The sequence below is a fragment of the Pezoporus wallicus genome, unplaced genomic scaffold (genome assembly GCF_028554395.1).
Source record: "Pezoporus wallicus isolate ANWC-B61680 ecotype Strahan unplaced genomic scaffold, APGP_CSIRO_Pwel_v1 contig_3058, whole genome shotgun sequence".
In the NCBI taxonomy this organism is placed as follows: Eukaryota; Metazoa; Chordata; class Aves; order Psittaciformes; family Psittacidae; genus Pezoporus; species Pezoporus wallicus.
Window position 1 is genome coordinate 6,637,813 of NW_026641153.1, and position 19,185 is coordinate 6,656,997.

General features: G+C 46.1%; 1 protein-coding gene across 4 annotated transcripts in view; it reads right to left on the reverse strand.

The window, feature by feature from the left end:
• Positions 1 to 243: 243 nt before the first annotated feature.
• Positions 244 to 19,185, reverse strand: part of PPP6R2 (protein phosphatase 6 regulatory subunit 2) — a 90,190-nt gene continuing 71,248 nt past the window's right edge. For 2 of the 4 annotated variants that reach the window (XM_057422441.1, XM_057422440.1), the window contains exons 18-25: positions 18,155 to 18,212; positions 16,966 to 17,093; positions 15,924 to 16,096; positions 14,137 to 14,299; positions 13,645 to 13,733; positions 12,508 to 12,715; positions 1,687 to 1,842; positions 244 to 423 (exon numbers count right to left, since the gene is read on the reverse strand). In XM_057422441.1, the coding sequence (XP_057278424.1) occupies positions 372 to 423; positions 1,687 to 1,842; positions 12,508 to 12,715; positions 13,645 to 13,733; positions 14,137 to 14,299; positions 15,924 to 16,096; positions 16,966 to 17,093; positions 18,155 to 18,212 (1,027 nt within the window). In that variant the 3' untranslated portion in view covers positions 244 to 371. Of the gene's footprint in view, positions 424 to 1,686; positions 1,843 to 12,274; positions 12,439 to 12,507; positions 12,716 to 13,644; positions 13,734 to 14,136; positions 14,300 to 15,923; positions 16,097 to 16,965; positions 17,094 to 18,154; positions 18,213 to 19,185 lie in introns of those variants that run through there. The other 2 variants (XR_008973926.1, XM_057422442.1) reach the window with 2 other exon arrangements.

Sequence of the window (19,185 nt, forward strand, 5' to 3'; positions counted from 1 at the left end):
TCCGAAGAGAAGCTGAATACTGTGTGCAATAACACTAAGAAAATAGGACTGAACCCCAAATACAAAACAAAACCGAGGGAGAGAGGGGACAAGGAACTCAAATTAGGCAGAAGGCTTGCTTGGGAAGAACCCCATCATTCCTGTGATGACTAACTGATTCAATGCTACATTTAGACAATGCAAGTGTCTTTCAGAACAGATAGTTGGTGTTGGAACTGCAGCTCTGGTCCTGAATGCCAGCTCTCTCATCAATGCAGCATTTATTAAAAAATAAAATTAAAAAGAAAACAAAAAAAAATAATAAATTGACAAATTGCATCACCAGGTAGCAGCCTGGCCTGGGTCACACACGTCCCATTGCATCGGATTCATCAAGCAGGGCCATTTAATGTGGCTTCAGCACAGGGCAAGACTTCTTCTTTCCTAAACAGAAACCCAAAGAGTAATGTTAGAGTAACAGAACTACAGGAACATACCCGCTCCTCAAGCTTACTGTCATCCTGGATGGAAACTTTCCTCTTCAGCAGTATCTGAGCCATCCTTCCTCTTATTTTTGCTTCTTCTGCATGCTGAAAAACTATTAGCTTCCTAAGGAGAACCTCCTCCAAGACCCTTACAAAATGGAGCAAGCACAGAAGGACATGGAGCTGTGGGAGAAGGTCCAGAGGAAGCCATGAGGATGATCAGGGGCTGGAGTAGCTCCCGTATGAAGACAGGCTGAGAAAGTTGGGGCTGTTCAGCCTGGAGAAGAGAAGGCTGCATGGAGATCCCATAGCAGCTTTCCAGTATCTGAAGGGGGCCTATAGGGATGCTGGGGAGGGACTTTTCATTAGGGACTGTAGTGACAGGACAAGGGGCGATGGGTTCAAACTGAAACAGGGGAAGTCCAGGTTAGATATAAGGCAGAAGTTCTTCCCCGTGAGGGTGCTGAGGCGCTGGCACAGGGTGCCCAGAGAAACTGTGGCTGCCCCATCCCTGGCAGTGTTCAAGGCCAGGTTGAAGACAGGGGCTTGGAGCACCCTGCTCTAATGGAAGGTGTCCCTGCCCATGGCAGGGGCTTGGAACTAGATGAGCTTTAAGGTCCCTTCCAACCCAAACCATTCCTTGATTCTATGATTCAAATGCTACATTAAAAAATAGGAGCACAGAAGCCATCTCTGACTGCTGGTTACACAACATTGATTAATCCATTGAACCAGCAGTTTGGAATACCACTGTCAGGATTATGAGCCTACCAGAAGGCTTTGACCTGACTAACCTCTGATAGGCACCCTCCCACATCAGCCTGGGAGCTGCTAGAGCTGTGCTGCACACATGGATCTGCAACTTCCCTCAGGGTTGGTATCCCTCAGGGGTCAGTGCTGAGACCAATCCAGTTCAACATTTTTGTTGTGACACGGACAGTGGGATTGAGTACCCTCAGCAGTGCTTGTTCTCCATAAGTAAGAATTAAGAAGTCCACTACTCTAATCAAAAATGATTTGACTTCTGGGCCACTGAAACATTAGCACAATACATCACAGCGGTAACTCTGCACTACCTGCAGTGTAATACACTCCAAGACACTCTGGAGTTACCACTTGTGTGACTGTGACCATACACTAATGGCAGAATAACAGCGTTCAGTGACATGGCAAAAGCAATTCTCTGTCACAGGGTGATAGAGCAGAGCTCTCAGCATCTCACCTGTCTTTCGTAGCTGTTTCTGTGACCACTGTGACCACGGCAGCCGTGTTCTGGTGCTCCTCCACGTGCTGGGCCACGCTGTTCCGGGGTTTGGGTGCTTTTGTCGTGCCGGTGTTGGTGATGGCCAGTGAGTCGATAACCATGCACTCTGCATCACTGTGGGGAGAGTTCATGGTCATGGGAAAGTGGCACTTAATGGGGCTTAAGTTCCAATGGGGAACAAAAATATTCCTCCTCCTCTCCCAGCACAGGGCACAAAAAGCCCATAAGGAAATAAGAATGGAAAAGAAACTGGAATTAAAAGGCAGTGTGCATATCCTGGAGGCTGCTTCCTATAAATCGACATGACACCAAGTACACACAGACACAACAGCTCCTCAAGAAAGGCATTCCCATTCCTGCAGCAAAATCCACCCTAAGAATTCCCCAGACATTTCACCCTCCTCCACAACTACCTCTGCTGGGCGCTGTCCTATGCGCAAACACAGGGAACCAGCAGTAGAAGGATGCAAATGTGAAGCACATTTGGCCAGGACTTCACAAGTTTAGAGGGTCCAGAAAGTCAAGTTGACCACTGGGAGCAACAAGCCAGAAGCAAACCACTCATCTTGGTGCAAACTAGAGACTCAACACCAGTACACAGCACCAGGGAGCAGCCTGGGCTGGAAGGGACCTTTGAGGAGCTCTAAGGTCCCTTCAACTCAAACCTGTCTCAATCTGTGATTCTAATTTGCTCTTGGTTACACACTGGATGACAGATTTCCACACCCAAGGGGCAACATTTCCAGTGGCATCTACCCACAACAAAACAGAAGCTCAAATCGTGAAAAAGGAAAATCCTGCTAACTCAAACCCTCCTAGCCTTCTACATTTGTATTTTAAAGACCCATATCTCTAACTGGAGAAGTGACTGCTGTGAACATCTTTAGTTTTTGCCTTCTAAGGCAGAGAAAAGCTTGTGTGTGAATGATCTTTCTCACCCACCTCTTCCTTTACCCAGATCCAGTCTCAAGCCTGACTTCTCCTCCTTCTTTCAGAGAGCAAGCCTATTGAAACGGAAGGAAAGCTCAGGATGACTGAGCTGGAATCCTCTCACCAGCTGATGAGGAATTTATAATGCACATATAATCACAGGCTGGTAATTAAGATGTGACAGAGATTTGGAGACCAACCTCCTGTTTCTGTAGCTATTTTCTGTGTGCTCTTGGAAAAAAATACATTAAAAATAAAGAATAATGAGATCAAAACATTTCTGTTCCTGAAGGGCTGACAGGCTCTTAAAAAGAAATACTGCAAGTACAAAAATATACCTGAGAGAAGCTGCAGGGGATGGATGAGACAGTGGAGAACTGAACTGAGCTGCCAGAAATGTCATTAGAAGATGACTTCCCACGCAGGAAACCGGAGCTCATGAGACTCCAGTTGCTCAAAGATAAACTCCTTAAATTCAATCACTAAAACTTTCCATGACACGAGGATTCCAATGTGATGAAGCCCTGAGGGGAGCTGACCACTAAGGGGGCATGAAAGTCCTTCTCTCTTCAGCAGCTCATGGAAGTGCAAAGCTCTGCAGGACACTCACCAGTGGAAAACAGACCAAGAAGTTTATGTGGAAGAGGGAATGCTGTGACCCAGGCAGGAAGGTTGACAACAATATCTCCTTCTAGCCTGGAATGAACTCTGGTGCCTATAAATATTTGGGATTAGTATTCCTTTGGTCAGCTTGTTTGTAGCTGCTGGCTGTGTCCCTGACAACAGACTGGGATGACACTGATGGCAATCTGTCTACCTCCACTGAACCAAACACATTCCAAAACCCAACCAGGCTGAGGGCAGGGACAGAGAGTGTTTGCCCACAGTGAACATGAATGTACTCTCGTTAAGGCAGACTAAGGAAGAAGAGTCATCAGCAACAAAGGTTGTAGCTACCATAGTCTCAAGCTCTGCAAGCAGATCATACGCTCATGGAATGGTTTGGGTTGGGAGGGACCTTAAAGCTCCTCCAGCTCCAACTCCCTGCCACAGGCAGGGACACCTTCCACTAGAGCAGGTTGCTCCAAGACCTGTCCAACCTGGCCTTGAACACTGCCAGGGATGGGGCAGCCACAGCTTCTCTGGGCACCCTGTGCCAGCGCCTCACCTCCCTTACAGGGAAGTTCTTCCTCTAATATCTCTAATACTTCCCACTCCAGAAGGAATGAGGAGTTTTTCAGCTCTAAATCAAAGCCACTTGTACACATTTTCCAACAGCAAGTGAATGCTGGTCAGAAACATGTCTCTTCTCACAATGGACAAGCACTCAGCACAAACAACTTGGGAATGCCACCTACAGCCGTGCCCACTGGGCTTCCCAACACAACAGCCAGGACAATCTTCCTTTGTGTTCACCAAGTTCAATGTCATAGCCAAATCTGGTGACTTAACTACCAAGTTTGTAAATACTACTCTGGAGGTCACTCAGAACAGAGGCTGCTCTCATTCCACAACACCACAATGCTCTGAGATACCAAACCACCCCTGGTGCATGAGCTGAATGTCCAACCTCTTCAGTCTTATCAGAAAACAAGACCAGAAGGTATGACTTGTATTACTGGGCCCAACCATCTTCAGCCCCTAGGAGGTTCCAACACAGTTTGTATAAACTTCCATCCCTGGAAGTGTTGAAGGTCAGGCTGGAGAGGGCTTGGAGCAACCTGCTCTAGTGGAAGGTGTCCCTGCCTGTGGCAGAGGGCTGGAATTCAATGAACTTAAGGTTCCTTCCAACCTAAACCATTCCATGATTCAAAAGCTGTACACTTCTGATCAAAGTCTCCAGTGCCTGTGCAAAATACGCACGCACACGTACACATCCACTGCCTCACCACTGGGAAACACATTTACAGTTAGAGAAGGTAGTCATGTAAAACTGCGATGACAGTATTGTGCCTGGCTTGAAGAAGGCCTCTGGGGACCTCTCCTCAATGTACAAACATTGTTCTAGACAAGGGACTTTGGAAAATAAGCTTTGGCTTCTGGCTGCCTCTGCTAGAAGCCCAAGAGGGATGAGCCTGCACAGGGGGTAAGACATGCTCATCCTGTACTCGTGAATGCTCTGCAGGGATCTGCCTCTCAACTGCTACTGAAAACTCACAGCTCCCTCAACTAACAAGGTTCAACTCCATAAAGAACTGAGAGAAAAGCCTGATAGCCCTGATAGCTCCTCAGCTTTTACTACATGTAATACAACCCGTGAAAACAAGAAGTATTATACACCCTCACTTCAGAGCTGGGGTGCTACAAGCAGTTGTGCATTCCTCTTTCCCCAGTGCCCAAATCCTGCACATGCAAAGCTCCCTCAAGCAACAATAGTTTCATGAAGTGCAACTTCTTGGAAAACCAGGATTTAACAGAGTTCATACTTTGTAACAGCTGAAGTTGGCATGAAACCATTCCGTATCAAACCAAATATCCAGGCGAATCAAAGTGATCTGCTCTTCTGCTTATGAAGATGAAAACATCAGGAGCTCACTTAACTTTTGGTATTATTCAGTTCTTCCTACAGATCTCCACCAGCTTTACAGAGAAAGTACTTCAGCACTGCAACTTTCAAACACCAATCTCACCCAGTTTCACTATGGAAACTTCTTTTTAACACCCATTTCAACAGTACTACAGCAAAACACCCTATACTCACCCTGTCCTTTCCCTGGTCTTCTCACCCAGAGCCTCTCAGCTCCAGCAGGACAAATTGAGCTGCACCAGCTTTGTTGTCCAAGCTGACTTGGCACTCTGGTGCCAAATGGAAACCCACATACTGCAGCACCTAATGCAGCTCTTCCCCATGAGAACAGCATTCCTGATCTACAAAGGGTCTATAAGGAAGTCACTCCCAACTGTTCATAGAGCTTTAGGTACTTTGGGAAAGGAGGATCTGACACTGAATGAAACAGCCTTTGAGTTAACTCTACCCACCTCTGAAGCTCACTACTGTGGCTCCTGGGATACACTTTAGATATCCTCTAGTCTCTTTGGTATCACAGACATAGACAACAGACCACCATGAAGATGCACTGGGGAAAGCAGTGGTCCTATAAACACAGAAGCAAGAAGGGTACAAAGAACGTGCCTGGACACGAGCCTCATGCCCAGCCCATGAATGAGTTCCTGACATCCAGGCTCTGCAATGACCACCCAGAAGCAATGGAAAGGATGCAAGAGCAGCCAAGCCACACACTGCTCAGCACACTGTGAAGTGACTTGGTGGCTCTTAACCAGACCAAGTCACACCACACAGGAGGTCTGGCTTCCAAATGTACATGCAGTCTTCATTAAAAGGCCAACACTTATGTCAGCTTAGAAGATCCCATCTGTGCCACTTATTGTGCTGTGTTCACCTTGATTGGAAACATTTCCTGGTGAAATGGGACCTCAGAGTACCCACTTTCATTTCTTTATGAGTAAGTGTACACTGATCTGCAGGCAGATGTGCCATGCGCCGTACCCCATCTCCCACAGCATGCTCCTTCCTCTCATCCTCCGCTCAAGCATGCCAGCAGCTTCTCCATGTTAAGCAGCAGCATGAGATACAAGCAAGACACCCATTTCTCATGCTGATGCTCCATGTTCATCATAATGGAGCTCCAGCAGCACATGCTGACACCACGTGAATCTCAATGTCATGCAGGACAAACGGGCAGCAGGCACAGAAAACAAACACATCCCAAAATGAGAGCCCAAAACATCCACTGTGACACGTCACTCCACTCGGCCTGGGACACCAGAGGATTCATCTCTCTTCTGTGTGTAAGTAGATGCTGCACCAAAACTCCTTGCTCAGTGGCAGCCAAGACCATGGCCACCATATCTGGACCCTGGGTCCCTCACCCAGAGCTATGGGAGGAACCACTGCCAACAGCTATTTCTGAGCTATTTCAGCAATTCAGGGTTGTCTCTGCTGTGAGAATGGAAGTTAAGGGCTTTCATCCCAAAACTGTGTATGAGCAGCAACAAGGGGAGACTTTTACAGCCTTCCAGCACTTTTAAGTGTGGCTACAGGATACCTGGAGAGGGCTTTGGACAAGGGCCTGTAGGGACAGGACAAGGGGAATGGCTTTAACCTGACAGAGAGGAGACTGAGATGAGCTCTTAGGCAGAAGCTCTTCCCTGTGAGGGTGCTGAGGCACTGGCACAGGGTCCCCAGAGAAGCTGTGGCTGCCCCATCCCTGGCAATATGCAAGGCCAGGTTGGACACAAGGGCTTGGAGCAACCTGCTTCAGTGGAAGGTGACCCTGCGTGTGGCAGGGGTTGGAAATGGAGGAGCTTTAAGGTCCCTTCCAACCCAAACTATTCCATGATTCTATGGAACTGCTGCAGCACCTCAGTGTCTGCCTCCAAAACTGAGGAATGTACTAAATGAGAGTTGGTATCACACAGCCATGGAAGAAATTAGCTTGTTTTTAACAGGTAGCAAGTGCTATTGCTCTGCTGGATTCCAGCCTCTCCTCTGAACTTTCTTATTCAGTTGCTTATCCAAGCTAATCGGGTGAGGAGCACTAAGGAAAAGGGGACAGTGAACATATTAAACCATAAAAATAAAGAAAGAACAAATGAAAAGGGAAAGAGCATTTCAGGTAAAGTTAAACTGAAAGAGAAATTAAAAGTTAAAACATCCCAAGCCCACTATTACCACACACAGCAAAAGCTGGATTTTTCCTCTAAGTGCAGCTCATGTTTTAAGCAGCTGTGTGGAACCTTATTAGAACAATTCAGTAGCACAATCCTTCAGATAGCTCTTGAAAATCATACAGGAGAAATACAAAGCTCAGGTTAATATCACACAATTAGAACTGAAGCAGACAGACACGGAAATGCAAGTAATTTCCCACAAGAACACCGCTCACACTGCACACACTCCTGCATCCATTACTCCTCTTTCCCTGGTAAATGCAAGTCATGATTTGATACAGTCTCGAGCTGCTGAGCCCTCAAGTTTCACCTGCCTCATTCTTTGACTGCTCCTATGACTGCACAAAGTCAGGCAAAGAAAACTGGGGCTCTTCAGCATGGAGAAGAGAAGGCTGCATGAAGACTTAAGAGCAGCTTCCAGTATCTGAAGGGGGCTACAAGGATGCTGGAGAGGGACTCCTCATTAGGGACTGTAGTGATAGGACAAGGGATAACAGGTTCAAATTGAAACACGGGAAGTTCAGGTTGGAGATAAGGAAGAAATTCTTTACTGTGAGAGCACAGGCACAGGGTGCCCAGAGAAGCTGTGGCTGCCCCATCCTTGGCAGTGTTCAAGGCCAGGTTGGACACAGGAGCTTGGAGCAACCTGCTCTAGTGGAAGGTGTCCCTGCCTGTGGCAGGGGGTTGGAACTGGATGAGCTTTAAGGTCCCTTCCAAGCCAAACAATTCTGTGATGCTATGTCTTCAGCAAAGTTCTGAAGTAATTTCTGAGACCTTTACAGCTTATGCTTGCTCAAAACAGCTTCAAGAAAGCCCAACCAGTCACAGACTACACAAAGATCCTCTTGGATCTTTCCTTAATAGCTCGACTGTTACTGCATTTTTCTAGCTAGCAGTGCAGCCTGACAGCCCTTTTGGTGAGATAAATGTATGTATTGCACTCACCTGCTTATGAATGAGGCAGAAAATGTTCAAAACTGTTAAAATGACATTGTTAATTATAAAACTAATAAATTATGTTTTGTAATTATGACTGTTCTAAAATACAAAGCCTTACAGAAACCCTCTGTCCTTTGCTTTTGGCTGCATCTCCTGAATCCCCTGCTTGGAGAAGCCAGGATGGTATTTCTGCCACTAAGTAGCTGTGATCCCAGACCTGAACATTTACACCTTTGCTGTAACAAACTCCTCTTCATATGGATGTGCTTAGTGCAGTGGATTCCTCTGTCTGTCCCTGATCTCCTCCAGAAATTACAGCAACATCTTGCTAGTTTGCACAGGGAAAATTCTTTTAAATGGATAAATTCTAGAAAATAATGAGGAAAACCTCAGAATTTAAAAGAAAAGGAAAACATCTGAGGAAAAAATAAGTGTTTTGTAAAAATAAACAAGAGTTTGGAAAATAACATCAACCATTATTTCATGGTCTATTACAGTAAAGTATGTGTTAGGGTTGTTGTGAGAAGGTCTTGAGAGACTTGACCACTGCCCCAGGTAATGCAGGCAGCAATTCTATCAGCCAAGTGCCCTCAGCCAGGCTTTCCTTGAGTCATCTGGACCACAGCATGAACTCTCCTTTCTACAATAACAAACCCCAAATCTTTTTTGCAGAAAGAGCTCACAAATAGGGGGATGGCAGAAGCTCAAGGACATGATGAATGACAACACCGTATTTGCCTTTTAGAGGTTCACCAATGGCTCTGTTGCTGTGTGTACACTTCCCCAGAGCTCTATACCCAACTCAAATTCAGGTTTTCAAAACAGGATTTCCAGGATCTTTTAAGCAATTGGGAAAAGAGGAGCTTTCCAATGGTCCGACAGCTCTTTTTTGCCAGCCCAGGATGAAGTAACTAACGGGAGAAATGACTTGTCAGGTGGATGTTTGGAACCCCGAGGAGGTCCCCATCATACGTACCCTCCAACTGCAGGTCTAAATACTCTGAGCAATACCCACAGCAAGAGAGAAAGGCAGCAAGAGAGGCAGAGAGAGAAAGCAAAGAAAGGAAGAAACAGTAAAGACTGCTGAAATAGAACAGACAGAAGAGTTAACTCTGCAATAGCCACATCCTCAAATGCTGAGTTCCTCCCAGGACATACCAGGAACATTCCAAAGCCATTTCAAAGGGTACAATCACTGAACATAACAGAAAATTCACATCAATATATAAACCAAGCAGAAGATTCAACACAGGGTAAAAATCATCTTTCTCAAGCCCAACACACCCAGGCTGAAGTTATCAATGAGTGGGATTTGCTGATACTGGATGCTCCTTGGTCAGAGAACTTCAGCAGAACCCCTTATTTTCACACAAGAAACTACCACATAGAATTAAATATGGGAAAAAAAGTTAGCTAAATAATCTTAAAGGAAAGAAATACACCTGGAACACCTTGTCTATATGATGTTTAAGGTAGCCAATACTCTCAGGAGTAGTTTAAGCAGAACTGCCAAGAGGGATGTCCTACCAATCCATGAAAGGTCAAACCATTAACCTTTCCAAGTTTACATTCTGGGGTGGCACAGGCAGGCAGAGAAGCATCAGCAATTGGGAAGCTGATCACAGAGGGTATTTAGATGTGTACTGAAACATCTGGAGGCATATTCTGAAACATCTGGTTCTTGCATGATCCCAGTGATTGTAGAATCTAGAGTCCTTCTGGATCTCCACTGTAGACTTCAGTATTGCAGGGAGGGGAGAAAGGAGAAGGAGGATCTCCGCTGTAGACTTCAGGAGGGGAAAAAAGGAGAAGGAAGAGGTGTTTCTATAGGAATTGGAATGTGGTTTGGGGAAGTGCTTGTAGAAAGTCATTAAGAACCACAGAGTCAATCCAAAACATTCTCAAACTTCCAGCATTTTTCAGGGATCATTAAGGAACATGGTAAGAAATGCTCCTGTTCCAAGAGAAGGAAGAGTCTGGGAGAGCAGCAGATACCAGAAAATTCCCATTCCCATCACTGTTCAAGATGACAATTCATACACTGGGAGAAACCTGGTTACTGAACTGAGCTGGAGCAGCTGAAATCACCACCCATGGAACAGGTTTCTGTCTTCCCACAGCTTCTAGTCTGATTTTTGGCTACAGTTGTAGCTGTGAAAGATACAGACACCTTTAAGTGGAGACTGTGGTTATTTAAGTACCTACTTTCTTTGCCAAAATGGAATTAGTTTGTAGGACTGCAGTCATGCAAACCCAAGCAGGTTCTGGAAGGTTTGTCCTTGCTGAAAGTGCTCCAGAAATATCCACTTATGTAGAGAGAAAAACACATTTGAAATGACACTGCCTGAAACAGCAGCACAGCCACAACATCTTACTAGCCAAACCAGAAGAAAACCCAGCTTCCTACCTGCAAGGGAATAAATGGAAGGCATAAGAACCTGCCAAGTAAGACTCACGCTGCTGCTGCGCATCCAGTCAGCCACATGTGTTATCCTACTCTACTCATACTATGCATTCAGAGAGTAAAAACATCTGGAGCTCAGTTTGTTTTAGGTACAAATGCCAATGGATTTAATTAGATCTAATTCAAGTACACTGAAAATTGGAAAGGAGATGGTGCTTTCAGCACAGCAGGAGGGAGTATTCTTATTCTTTTCTTAGATCTCTTTTGTGAAGCCAGGCTGCTTAGCCATGCCATCCCTATATGTAAAAACAAGCTCCACTTATCCAAACAGCTCTTCAGCTGCAATCCCTGCAAGCAAAGGAATCCCAGGCATCTCACTCATTTCACCTATGAGGAAGAAAAGGCCGTCTGAGGTGGGCATCCAAAATGAAACACACTCATGTTATTAACAACTCATCTCAGAGTTGCCAAAACAAACACACCTCTGGTTAACTGCCTCCCTCAATCAGCCATGGTTCTGTAATCCCATTGTTTCCTGAGCCATGGCATTTTAACTCCTAGTAGCTATTTGCTGGAGAGTGTGCACATGCCAAGGCCACGCTGACTACCCAACAATGTCACATAACCTAACAGGGTAAGAAGTAAATAACTGCTCCTTAGATGCATAAAACAGGGACTCCAACTAGTTAAATCACACCCTGAATACTTACAAGGAATATGAGGAAAACCCCATATACCTGCCGCCAGCTCTGGAGCAACAACAAAAGAGGGAGCTGTTGGAGTGCATTCAGAGGAGACCACAGAGATGCTGCGAGGGCTGGAGCAGCTCCGCTCTGGAGCCAGGCTGAGAGAGCTGGGCTGGTTCAGCCTGGAGAAGAGAAGGCTCCTTAAGGAGAGACCTTAGAGCAGCTCCAGTGCCTGAAGGGGCTACAGGAAACCTGGAGAGGGGCTTTGGACAAGGGCCTGTAGGGACAGATCAAGGGGAATGGCTTTAACCTGCCAGAGGGGAGATTGAGATGAGCTCTCAGGCAGAAGTTCTTCCCTGTGAGGGTGCTGAGGCACTGGCACAGGGTGCCCAGAGAAGCTGTGGCTGCCCCATCCCTGGCAGTGTTCAAGGCCAGGTTGGACACAGGGGCTTGGAGCAACCTGCTCTAGTGGAAGGTGTCCCTGCCTGTGGCAGGGGGTTGGAGATGGATCAGCTTTATGGTCCCTTTCAACAAAAAACAGTCTGATTCTATGATCTTTAAACTGGGTAGTATTTCTGACTGCATGCAAGTGAACTTGATGTTTAGTGCGTTGAAAAGCACCTTCCCCTCTCAAAACTAGAGTAGGCTAGATCTGAACACAAGCAATTCCACCTGCACTGCTGCCTAGCAGGTAAAAAAATCTCAGGATTTGCTCTATCTTTTTTCTGGCATTTTGCACTTTCTATCATTTACTGTCTCTAATGTACTACTTTGTCAATGAGAGGAAAATGACAATTTGAGTCACTTAAATCTGCCCCTTGCAAGACCACACACTGCTTCCAAGATGTTGCATTTGCTATCACACACTTTGCTTGACTCTTCTGTGTGATCTGACCTGGCATCTCTGCCATGAGCCTGGGCCTGGATCTCTTGTGCAGAGAGATGGGTGATGCTCCATGACATGGCCAAGTGGCTAAAATGAGCCACATGTTTCTTGAAACAAACCCATTGTGACAAGGAAGCTGGAAGACACCTCACACACACATGGAACCATAGGGTCTAAAGGGAAAAGGGATTTATCAATGCTGGGCAGAGCGGGATGCTGGACCAGGGAAGTTCCCTTCCTACCTGGTGAAAACAGCCTTCTCATTCTTCGCATCCATGGTCAGCTTGATGGTCTCCTGGCCTGAGCCCGTGCTGATGGTTTCTGTGATGGTGTCAGCTTTGTCCTCCTCCTCCTCGCTGTCGGAGCCCCCGGAGGAGCTGCTGTCTGAGGCCACCAGTGGCGCTTTCCTCGTGACACAGACGTTCCAAACACAGGGGGAAGCAGTGCTGACTGCAGGGAGTGAATAACCCACAGTGCACAGTGAACAAAACACAGGAGAAACTCCCCAGGTACCACTCCAAGGAAGCACAGCGGTGTGAAGTACGGTGCTTACAATGGCTGCATATCTGGAGACAGTGGTTTCTGTACAGATCCCACAGCATGCAAGCTCATTTTTGCAAGTAAGCAGTAAAAATGAGCGTTCTCCACCTGCTACCTTGTGTCCATGTTTAATATAGACAGCAGAGGAGACTATTTTGATTGACAGAATGACAGGGTGGTTGGGTTGGAAGGGACCTTAAAGCTCCTCCAGTTCCAACCCCCTGCCATGGGCAGGGACACCTTCCACTAGAGCATGTTGCTCCAAGCCCCATCCAATCTAGTATCCATAGCTCCACTGGGAGAACACACCAGAAAAGTGGGGCAGAAGGCGGCACCTTCTCCCTTCCAGTATTCTCTGACTTTCAGTTGTTACTAGACAAAAGATAAATTTAGTTCTATCAAATTCCTCTGTTAAACCTTGGTTTTCCTTGCTCAGAACGGATGAGGGAAAGAAATCAGACTGAAGGTCACCCAGTGGCTCACCACGAGTACCAACAGTCTAACTTCACAAAATCACAGAATCAACAGGTTGGAAAAGACCTTTAAGATCATCGAGTCCAACCACAAATTTCATCCTCTGAATTCCTGGCAAATAAAATCAAGCCTGCAGTTAAAATAGGACTTTTGAACAGTTTAGAAATGAATGGTCTCTGTGATATCAACTCTTACTAACTTAAAACTTTTATTGCTGAATAGCATTATCCCAACAAACACTTGGGATTTCTGAGTTATTATTTCAACAGATTGATCTCTGTACAAAAGAGCCTTCACGTAAGATGCAGGAGGCGAAGCTGGAGGGGAGTGCTCCCTGGCAGACTTGGTTGTACCATCTTACTTACAGTTCTTGTCTTGACTCTGCTTTGGGTTCCCTTCTGAATCGTTGCTTTCTGTGTCGACGGGAGAACTGCATCGTGGACCCGATTCTGAGCTAAAGTAGAGGAGAAAAGCCTTGAGAGTGAAGTACAGGTGTCCTGGTTGTGCTTCTGAGTAGCCCCAGCAGAAGAAACCACCAGAACTCTTTCTTTACATCAATACTTTTAACTTTTAAAAAGCCTGTTTATTTACTTATTTTCCACTCTTATTGTAGCAGCAATGCTGATACAAAAAGTATTCCTGTATCACATGACACGATGCTAACACCAGATAGAAGCACTGGAAGGCAAAGCATGAAGACTTGATCCAGACTAATCAGCAACATTACAAACTAAAAAGGGTAGCAAAGGGAAGGGAAAGGGAAGAAGAGATCACAGTCAATGTACCCTATCAAACCACATCTCAAAAGTTCTTTCACTCAGAAGCTGGACAGGATTGGAAGGCTCTGTGCCTCTTACCAGCAGAAGGGCTGGAAGTCTGTAAACTTTGCCCATCCTTTCTCCTCTGGTGTGGTGTTCTCCGGGGCTGCTGAATCCCACACGCTGGATCCAACATCCATGGCAACACAGGGCGTGGGGGGCTTCGAGCTGACGGGCTCAAACACCGCTGTCCAGCCAGAGCCTGCCCATGGAACCACAGACAGGAATCCCGTGACTCTTTGGGCATTCCAAAAAGATTCCAAAGTCATCCCAGAGACAAGAAAACTTCAGAATCTACAGGAAGTGCCCACCTCACACATTACAATCAGCTTCAAAATCCCTCTTCTGATAAATACTAACATCATCCACAAGAGAGAAGCATCAATTAGGAAAACTAAATGAGTATCTTCACTTCTTGAGCCAGTGACTTTCAGCTGGACCCCAAATACCTCCATTTCCTGCCCAAACCAAGTGGCTTTCAACCACCAACTGTTTAGTTTTGGCAACTACAGGGAAGGAATTGATGTAAGGATTAAAATGTTGATGATTACAGAAGTGATCTTGAGCAAAACTAAGAACATACTTGGTTTTAACAGTCCCAGTCTACTCTGGAACATCTACTCCTACAAACCATGAATTTTTAAAGGCATTTTTACTTGTGTTTTCTCAAGAAAGAGAAAGGATTGCAGAGGTCTGCTGTGCAAACTGTTTTGCACATAGCAAAACTAAGAGTAGGAGAGCTCCATCAAGCATTGGCTCCTACATTTGCTCATAAACTGAACCAACATTTGAACCATGTCCCTAAGAAGGGTAACAAACCTGACGGACACCATCCACAGGATGATATTTGTGGCATTTATAATGGTTCTTCCTAATAAGAACTGAAAATATATGACACTGCTGAATGCGTTTAGAGAGCTGATTACTGGGCCTTGAGCAACCTGGTCTAGTGGGAGGTGTCCCTGCCCATGGGACACCTGGGACTGGATGAGCTTTAAGGTCCCTTCCAATCCAAACCAGTTTGAGATTTTGTGATTCTCTCCAGTCTTCCTCCAGGCATTGGAAGAACAGGTTTGCAAGATGCAAACCAAAGCTACATCTGCAGGACAGGCAGATATGAGGAGTGTGGAGACACTTGGCAGAGTCTGCATAACCCTCTTCTAAAGCAATGTAAGGAGCTAACATCATAATCCTCCACTGATGTTCTGTTCATGAGTATGTGCACGAAAAGCACTGGTATTACTATTGTGTATGTACCTGTGTGGTTTTCTTGGCACAACTAAAGCACCACTCTGCTACTGTGAAGGAGCTGGGCAGGGCTCAATCTCACTAATGCTTCTGAGGCCAAAACCAAGGACTGGATCATACACTCATGGAATCAATTGGGTTGGGAAAGCCCTTTAAGCTCATCCAGTCCAACCAATCCCCAGCACTGCCAAGGCCACCATTAACCCATGGCACTGAGGCCTCAGCTACACAGTGTGTGAACACTTGCAGGGACGGTGACTCCAGCACTGCCCTGGGCAGCCTGTTCCAGTGCCTGAGCACCCTCTGGGGAAGGAATTGCTCCTCATCTCCATCTAAACCTGCCCTGGTGCAGCTTGAGGCCGTTTCCTCTTGTCCCATCCCTTGTTCCTTGGGAGCAGAGCCCAGCCCCTCCTGGCTCCATCCTCCTGTCAGGCAGTTGTAGAGAGTGAAATTCCCACATCCCATCTGCACAGGTGGAATTGCAGAACAGCCACAGAAACCTGGCTGTTTCCAAACTGCTGTTATGCAGAAATGTTCCAGATCTCAGCTCAAAGGGGATAATGTCCTGAACCATTTACCTTCAGAGGAGTCAGAGTCTTTCCGCTCAGAAGTATTATTCTTGTTGCTGTTTGCTTGGGAAGGAGGCGGCTGCTGTTCCGTTTCCTCCTCCTCGGAGTCCACGCTGCCGTCATGATCCCCATTCTCAAGATCACTTTTTGACGAACTCTCTGAGGTCTGAGATGCCCCAAATCTAAATTGCAGAACTCAGAATTAGAAAATCCCTTCCAGCAGCCAGGTCCCCCCTCACCTGCCCCAGGGAGAAAGCCCAGACACTGAGCAGACCAAGTGAGGCCTTTCAGAAAGCTCATCTCCCAAAGGGCACAAAGCTCAGAGAGGCACCAGCAGATGCTCCTTCAGGAGCTCCCACTACCATCTCTGTGTGCTATATTTGCCAAAGTGCCCCTGCTGAGCTAGACTGGGAAATATGTTGCAGTGACGTGTTCAGGGCTAGTGACTGGTAACAGCAAACAAGGGGAACACTGGTGTGGTATCAATTCTGTATGTGAGCAAGACAATTATTGATGCTGGGCAAGTAGATGTTAAAGTCTTGGTCATTTTCCTGTCTCATTTGATTGTCTTTTCAGACTTAGAGAATTAACTTTATTTAATAAGTGATTGTATCAAAGGGATGAAAAACTGTAAATTATTTGCACTGGCAGAGATGCACCACAGGAGGCCTCTCATTATCATGCAAAACATTCCTTGTTTTAACATTTTGGAAAAGAATATTCCCTTGACTACCCTCAGCCTTACCAATTTTCCAACCTCCTCAAAATATGAGTGAGTTTTAAGTATTTCAAACTAAGGGCTGTTTTTAAGTATCTTTGATAACAGACTCAGTAACTTGGTGTTTCTGTCATTAGTATGCTGCCTTAAATTGAATCTTTGTTTCATGTTCAACACAAACCACCTCTTCCTGCAGCAGTGTGACATGGGAAGTGTTGTGGTTATGTCAGAAAAAGGCCTCTCAGCACATCAGTAACAAACAATTCAGCATGCACTGAACCAAACTGTAGTTTCATAACATTTTGGGGAGATTAATCTTGGTTTTCACCTTACCGTGTTCTTGATTTCACTTGGGTTGCATAGGTTATCTCCTTCTCTTCCCAGATATCTTCTTCCTCCTCGTTGTCATCAAATTGTTGGATCCTCTCATTGCAGCAGGCTTCGAAGAGGGAAGCATTGGGCTGAAAGAATATTAAAACCAAAATCAAATCCCATTCATTCTTAGGAGACAGAAACAAAAACCTCAGTGATGAAGCAGCTAATGGAGCAGCATTTGGACACAACTGATACCATGAAGGTGTTTGCATTTATTTCATTTTACGTCTCAGGTTGTGCAACAAGCAATGTTCAGATGTGGAAGAGTACTAATAGAACAGTATGCTCAGGAGCAGCAAGCCCATGAGAGATCCAAAAAGAACCACCGCAGAACCACCACAGTATCTCAGCCCATGCTGCTCCCAAAGGTGCAGGAGCTTCTGCAAGCTGCTGGTCTGTGACATGACTCCACTGGATCTTCACAATGGCAGTCATGGTAGAAGAGGGCTGGAAACAATTCTCATAAGAACACATCTGTAGACTGACAAGCTTGGAACTTGGAGAATAAAGTGATGCCACAGATGCAAATGGCCCCAGCTGAACTAATCCTGAGTGCAATGTGTTTCAATGACTGCATTCTTCTTGACAGAATGGCAGGAAGCCTTTGAGCAAAGCTGTCCACCTGGACAGGCTGGAAAGGTGGGGCCACGTGAACCTCATGGAGTTCAACAAGGCCAAGGGCAAGGTCCTGCATGTGGGTCAGGGCAATCCCCAGTACAAACACAGGCTGGGGGAGACTGGATGGAGCAGCCTGAGCAGAAGGACCTGGGGTGCTGGGTGAGGAGAAGCTCCCCATGACCTGGCTTCAGTGTGCGCTTGAGCCCAGAACTGCCCCATGTGCTGGGCTGCACCCCCAGAGCGTGAGCAGCAGCTCAGGAAGGGGATCCTGTCCCTCTGCTGTGCTCTGGGGAGACCCACCCCTGCAGTCCTGGTACAGCTCTGGGGCAGCAGCACAAGAAGGAAGTGGAGCTGTTGGACAAGGTCCAGAGGAGGCCACAGAGATGCTGTGAGGGCTGAAGCAGCTCTGAGCTGTCTGCTCTAGTGGAAGGTGTCCCTGCCCATGGCAGGGGGTTGGGACTGGAGAAGCTTTAAGCTGCCTTCCAACCCCAAATAATGTACCAAATCTTACTCCTTTCAAATGACTCACACTGTCATCATCTGCATCGATGTTGAAGTTTATCTCTGCGATCCTGTCAAAGGGAGCACTGCAAAAAGAAAAGAAAGAAGTGTCAGTGATGGCATGGAGTGACAAAGCACATCTGCACACCCAGCAAGAAAACAGAGACGCTTTCTATGACTGCTCAGTGGCCCCACATTTGCTCCCTGAATGTTCACTTCTGTGTTATGTGCAACAGTGCAACCTGCTCTAGTGGAAGGTGCCCCTGCCCGTGGCAGGGGCTTGAAACCGGAGGAGCTTTGAGGTCCCTTCCAACCCAAAACAGGCCGTGACTCTACGATTCTACCGCAAGAACAGCAGAGGGTGCTGCAGGCCAAAAATCTCCAACCTCAGAGCACAGTTTGGGTCCCTGCATACTTCACTGTATCAACAGATCTCTACGTTTTGGCAGTATCATTTTCTTCCTAAGAAGGCTGTTTTCTAGCAAAGATACTGCCATGCAAATCCCCAGGACACTGAAACACGATTAATGCTTCTTAAAATACTCAAATTAATATCTGTAGCAGTTTTCAACAGCAAGAAAACAGACAACAGGAGAATGTTCAATACCAGGACTGTTCTGTAATATTGTCTGTTTCTCTAATCATAAATACAGAGAGAATATCCCAGTTACAGATGTTAATGAGATTCTTCTTCATTTTATAAGGACATAAGATGCTTTTAGCTCTTCACGTAAGTTAATTCTTTCCCTCTACCTATACACACACAAGTTCAGTATTTGCTGCTATCTAACAGAAGTGAAAAGTGTATTTTACTTTTTAACGTGTAGAACTAAGTATTTAAGCCAAGCTCAAATGAACTCTCATTCTAGTCTTGATCTTTCTGGCCTTATTAAAGTTCTGACATCCACAGGGCTCACTAAAAGCCCAGACAGGAAAGCTGGACTCCAAAACCCTTCTCCATGATAGAATACAGTTGCCAACTACTTGGCAAACACCTCAGTAAAGCCCCTGAGGCTCTGAGGATCTCATGATTCTACTTTGATTCATGCTTGAAAGCAG